General features: G+C 35.2%; 1 protein-coding gene across 3 annotated transcripts in view; it reads left to right on the plus strand.

Moving 5' to 3' along the window:
• The window catches only part of LOC118743921 (very low-density lipoprotein receptor), a 129,423-nt gene that overhangs the window by 78,013 nt on the left and 44,771 nt on the right, over window positions 1-6,639 (plus strand). For 2 of the 3 annotated variants that reach the window (XM_036476684.1, XM_036476699.1), the window contains 2 exons: window positions 5,942-6,069; window positions 6,193-6,342. In XM_036476684.1, the coding sequence (XP_036332577.1) occupies window positions 5,942-6,069; window positions 6,193-6,342 (278 nt within the window). Of the gene's footprint in view, window positions 1-5,941; window positions 6,084-6,192; window positions 6,343-6,639 lie in introns of those variants that run through there. The other variant, XM_036476692.1, reaches the window with a different exon arrangement.

Here is a 6,639-nt window from a genome sequence, read left to right on the forward strand (position 1 = left end):
TTTCATGCTAGCAAACAACATCCGCCGCAAATGAAAAGTATGCCATGCGAATATTTATTCATGTGGAAAATTGTCAAAATAGTTAAACTTGCTGGCAAGCGACATATTGGTAGTTGCCAGTGCATAACTATGAATGTATGAAGATAAGTACATATGTATTAGCATTTGCATACAGTATGCTATGTATGTATATCACGCATACATAACTAGAAGAATAAATGATGGAGGGGATAGTAATGAAAATGTCATAGAAAGAAACTAAATATTTAGAGAAAAAAATAGTAGACAACACTATATCACTTTATTGCCAAATCGATAAAATAGGTGCAGCAGTTAGGCAAAAAAAATGCACCTCAGATCGCATTTAGTGCAAATTTTTGTATTTTATTTATTTCTGCTTCCTCTATGGGTATACCCACTACTGCATTTCGATTTTCTGCTCTATCACCGCATTAACTGGCTGTGCCTTAGTTTCCTTCCCTAACTGTGTAACCCAAAAAATTGCTCGTGCATGCAAAGTGCCTCGAAAAATTGTGCAACAAGCAGTAAATTTTATGCCTCTCCAAACTTCACTTCACTGCCACTCGAATGCTTTTGCACACGAACAAAATTTGAAGGCACCACCATTACGGCAATCACTTGAGTACTATATTGTGGCATGCAATTTGTCGCCAAGCATAAGCGTTGTGCAAATATAAGTAGCAATTTTTTGAGTATGAAATATGAAAGGAGTATGCACTTTCGAGAATGGAAGAGCATCTGATCATATTTGATTTTCTTTTTGCCTTCATGTGTATCTCATATGCTTCATCCAATTGGAGAATGCTGGCTTACGTTGTTGTTTTTAGATTTTCATGGGATTATCTTTATGCATTGTGATGCTGGCGGTCAGATTCGAAGAAAATTTATTACACAGGACCACAAAAATAAATCGGTGAAAGCTTCATTTTACCAAGCTATGTGCTTTATCTCTTTTACTTGTTAGCACGGGGCTTAGCACTACCCACTTATAAATATACAGAAGTATATAGCGATAACCGCCTTCCCGATTTCCACCAAATTTGGTCCAATTATTTCAATACTCTTCCGAAAATACGATATTTAATACGTGCGCCGGGTATATAAAGTTCGGTTTCGCCCGAACTTATACTTCTTTACTTGTTTAAATAAAAATATATTTTTCGAGTTACATTTTTTTGTAATTTTTTCATAAAAATATTGTCCAAGTTTTAACCAAAACCACATAAATCACAGTTTCACACTTTATAAAAAATTTTAAGGAAATTCAAAACAATTTCATCAAAATTTCAACTTTTAAGTCTAACGGTTCTATTCTGTATCAATGACAACTTCTAGTCACAGTTTTTATTACGGAAAAATATATGAAAAATTTTAATTTGTTGTAAAAAGATTTTTGTCACCGATACAGAAGTGGGCTATAAGTCTTTAGAACAGTTTTAGTCCAGTTAATTGAACGTTTCAAACGGCTGAAAAATCCCGTTGATTTTTGTAATTTTTGTTTTGTGACGAAATTTCTTATAAAATAAAATGTCGGAGACCGTTCGTTCAAAACAAACCACAAAAGCAGTTCCCAAGGAAAATTCTTCGTTTCGTTGGACTAAATGTATATCAGCTATAAAACTGCATACCCAAAAATATTCTAATGAACCGCAAACTAAGTTTCAGCGAACACGAAAATATAAAACTTATGGTCTCATCCCTAGGCTGTGTTACTTAAAATAAGCCCAGCTTTATATGAGCGAATTGCAGGCACTGTTTTCGGCAGGAGTGACCTTATTCTTTGAAAATTGAGGCATTAACAACTTAAAGAATATTTCATTTTTATTTAACCATTGTCAGAAAATTGTATTTGTTCATTTCGAGAGAAAGAAAAATTTTCACAATTTTATTACATTAAAATAAAAATTTATTCGCATTAACTACACTGGCCGCCAACGCAAAAGCAAACAAAGACGACGGATACATATGTATGTACATATAAGGCTGAGTAGCTGAGCATACAAAATTACGCACTTCAGCACATTAATTTAAAATCTTACAGCAGTTAATGTCGATTGCAATCAACATTCAACGCCTTGAAGTAGGCTTGTAATCACACGCACATACATACATACATACATACATACGTTGTCAGCACATTGAAGGCACACATAACGCAGCTGCGACTTGGCCTTTCACCTGACCGAACTGAGTGTGTACATGTGCCAGCTTGAGTGTGTATGTGTGTGTGTGTGTGTTGGTGTGTGTTGGTGTGTGTTGGTGGATTTCAGTTGAATCCTGGCACAGAATTCTTAATATTACCCATCGACTGAGTGGCCATTTGCAATGTTTTATGCGCTTTGTGTGTGTTATGCGGTTTTTTCTCGTTTTTATTTATGTATTTTATTTATTTTTTGTTTTGTGTGTAGCTGTGTGGCTGTGTCTGTGAGCTTGCGCTTTTTTTTCATTGCAAATACGTCTTTTGTTTTTGATCATTTTTTCTCTTTTTTGCGGCTATTAAATTGGATTATTGTGGATTTTAAAACTCGAAAATTTACGAGCACTTACCAAGTGGCACAAGGAGTACGCACGCACACAACACTCATACAAGCACACTCATGCATATTCACATACATATACATATGTATATATATATATGCATTTAGTAATGATTATAACCACAAAAATACATAAATTTTTCGCATGTGCGCATATAAATTCATATACATATGTATGAATATAAATATTCTTTTATACTCAAATAAATAAGTAATGCTTCGCTGTTGAAGTAATTTATTCGTATACCATATATTCTGAGCCACTTATCCCTATGCTCTCGAAAATCTCGCATTCACCTCTGCTACAGCCACAAGCGCTGCGTTCGCACTGCTCATTCATTAAAGCTACGCTCGTTCATTTTCGCCTTACTTTTGCTGATCTCTGAAGTGGAATAGCGTCTTTCCTTATTGCTGTTGTTGCTTTAACTTAAATGCGTAAATTATTAACGCAAATAAAGATACTTTATTATTATCCCTGTCATGTGGTTCGCATTTTAATTAAAAATGAACAAATTTGTGATCAGGAAAAAAATATGTGTGGAAATAAAAGTAAGATGAATGTTTTTTAATAAAGTGTATAGATAATTTTTATGGCTATACTTGGACGTTTTCAGCAAGGGCACAGTCCACACAGTAGCCAAACTGTAGAAGCCAGTGGAGGTGGCATGCTGCTGGTTGACCCCTACCTATCTACTCGAGTTGCTTAGAATGGAGCTATTTCACGTTTCTTCCGAAGACCATTTAAATATTTATTGAGCTAAACTTATTAGGAAAAGGATTCCTAGACCTGGCGCGCACATACTCTTAAATCGGCAATCCTATTACATGAGCAAATCGCTGGAATCGACACTGTACTCGGTTGTATAGATTACTGGATAGTCGCTCTTGCAGAGGACTCGGTGTCTTTGCTGAATCGATTAGAGTTTTTTTCACGTGCTGCCTGCGGAAACCAAAATCTTCCCAAATAAACTGAACTTAGAAGTCGACCGACAGAGTAAGGCAGCACATCTAGCAGTAGAAGAATAAGTAGAGGTACCCTGTAAAACGGACTGCTTCTTGTAACGCTGGAAAGCAGCGGCTGTTGGATGGTTTCTTGCGCGGTTGTCATAACGCTTATCTTTAGAGAAAAGTTCATAGTCTCTCATTGGTCGGCATTCTGCTTATTCTCCCTGACGTTACAATATTTAGGCTTGTTACTATACAGCAAGCTGTCATCAATACCAAACATGGAGGAAATGTTCAAGAAGGTGTCTGAGGCGTTATATTTCTCCAGCGGAGCCATTGACAAGCGTTATAGCCTCTCGCCGAAAGTTGTTCACTGGCTGCTGGCTCTCTATGATATTCCAGGCAACCCTACATCTGCCGGGCCGCTGTTATATACGAGGCATTAGCTTTAAGTAAATACGAATGTTTTAAAATTTCAAAACGCTTTGAGTTCACCTCGGCTTGATCCAATCACTGAATAGTAATGTTAAGTCTAATCATATTCCTTCATGATGTTTTCTGAACAAAAAAAATGTTGGTCAGACCGCAACCTGCCGGATGCATCAAAGATGGTTGGAAGGGCAGGTGAGTTGTCTTCTCTATCAACAGAAAATTTTTGCCATCGAATGACCGCAGTGGCACCATAAAAAGTCAGCCAATGGGACGCTCACAAATGAAGTCCTAACTAGTCAAGGATGTGAACATATATTTCGTTAGGTAGGTGGCAGAAAGGGCCCATGCTTCATTGATGATGCGCTTTAAAATTGTCGGGGAGCACCTGGTATACCTTTCACTGCATCAGAATATTTCGCTGCAAGCTCATTTGGCTCAGCTTGGCCACTCATCAATGACAGTGCATACCACATGCAATGGCAATTTGATACTCCTCGGACAAGGGCACGCTTCAAAGAGTCATTCTTTTTATTAAATGACTAGCAAATAACGGCTGTGCTTCAATGCACCTTAAAAGTATATTTATGTTGTTACTCCCTCTTAAAACTCTTATGGGTGCTAGTTAATACATATATTTTTTTTTCGGTATTTCGAAAGTAGCTATAGTACCGGCTTTCTCCAGACAATTTAATTAATAATTTATAAGTCGAGTGTAGGTACATACCGCGCACTTTCTTCAAATGTATACTGATCCAATATTCACCTTATCTCATAAATTTAACTGAATTAAATTTTTCAAATAGGTGGCAGCACGCCACAAATATATTTTCGACGGTAAACTTTCCTAAAGCTCTTTTCTTTAATACCCGTGATGTAATGTTTAATTTTCTTATCAATTTAATTGAACTAAATTTTTCAAAAAAGTGGCAACCTCCTTCAAAAGTATTTTCGACACTAAACCTTCCTCTTTAGTTAGATACCCATATTGCAATATTTTCGGGAGTGAACTTTTCTAAACTTCTTTGATTTGATATCCATATTGAAATGTTTAATCTTTCTTATCAATTGAATTCAATTACAATTTTTAAACAAGTGGCAACCTTCCGCAGAAGAATTTTCTGCTGCAAGTGTTCTTAAACCTCATTCTTTTGACAACCATATTGCAATATTTACTTTACCTTATCAATTTATTTAAACTGAAATTTTCAAACAGGTGGCAACTCCCTAATTTTTCTTGTTCTATATTTTAAGTCAGACCTTTTGCAATACATTTGTACGAGCACGAGTGGTAATTTTGCTCTTTTTTAACCGACTTCCAAAAAAGGAGGAGGTTATCAGTTCGTCGGAAAATTTTTTTTTTTTTTTTTTTTTTTATGTATGTTACCGCATAACTTTGGACCACCGATTTCGATAATTCTTTTTGCATCGGAAAGGTAGTGTCTCAGAGGTGGTCCCATACTAATCTGGTTAAGATCCGATCAGCGGATCATGAGATATATATATATATATATTTTTTTATATGGGAGTTGAAGTCGGTTTTTTTTTTTGCTAAAAATTACTAGTAGTTTGTATTTTTTAGGTTTTCATTTGAATACAATTTAGCAATGAAATCTTGTTCTTTATGCAAAATTGAAGATAATGTGTGCCACCATTTGAAACCTATTGAGATTTGCTTATATATGTACGATAAACAAAAATTTATCGATAAGAATATCTGCTAATACATCAGTATAAGTACATATTGAGCTTACAGCAATACACAACACTTCTTAGCTTCCATCTCATTTCTGTTTACACAGATCTTTATGTTTGCAACTAATCTTCGTTTACTAAACCACTTTATTTAGTTTTTAGCTTTGGGTGGTGGTTGAATGTCTAACTGTGTGCTTTGTATTAATTTAAAAAATTTAAATCCTTCCCATATTTGTTCAAAAATTTATCATCTTATCTTTTTACTCTTTTCTCGTTTCTCCCTTTTTCTCTCTTTCACTCTTTCACTTATACAGTGGACAAACATCCAGCCGGCAATGCAACAAATGCCGATGGCACCATCATCTCACCACCAACTGATTCCAGTTACTTAGCATTAGCGATAATCGGTTCACTAGTCGGCTTCGGACTAGTGACAGGTGTGGTAAGTGCGAACAAGTAAATAAGATCCGCCCGTAATTTGGAATTTTTGGCTTAGCCAACCACAAAAGTAAAGCAAGATAAACTAAAATCGTACTTTTCTCCTTCTCTTTCACACTTCGCACAGATACTTTGGGTCGTTTATCGTCACTGCAGCAGACGTCCCACCTCAATGAACTTTGAAAATCCGGTGTATCGTAAAACCACCGAGGATCACTTTAGTTTGGAGAAGAATAATCTGCCGGCGCGCATGTATCCAAGCACGGTGGACGAAGAGGTAAGCGCGCCATGCATTAACAATTTCAATTATATGAAATTTTGAATTGAATTTGCAAGAAAAGAAAAGTAAACCAACTAGCTAAGTAAATAAAAGTACTAACACTAACTAACTAATTTAATAAAAAAAATATATTAACAATTAAAAAATATTTACTTAAATTTGAAATTAGTGAGATAAGTTTGCAAGTAACTTTTAAGTAATATTAGCATTAATATTTAAAAAATTAGCACATTAATAATGCAAATTGCAGTTAAAGTTTACATAAAAAAAAAATTACAAAAAACTTTAAAAATA

Source organism: Rhagoletis pomonella, unplaced genomic scaffold (assembly GCF_013731165.1).
Source record: "Rhagoletis pomonella isolate Grant_MI unplaced genomic scaffold, Rhpom_1.0 Rhpom_scaffold_00001, whole genome shotgun sequence".
NCBI lineage: Eukaryota > Metazoa > Arthropoda > Insecta > Diptera > Tephritidae > Rhagoletis > Rhagoletis pomonella.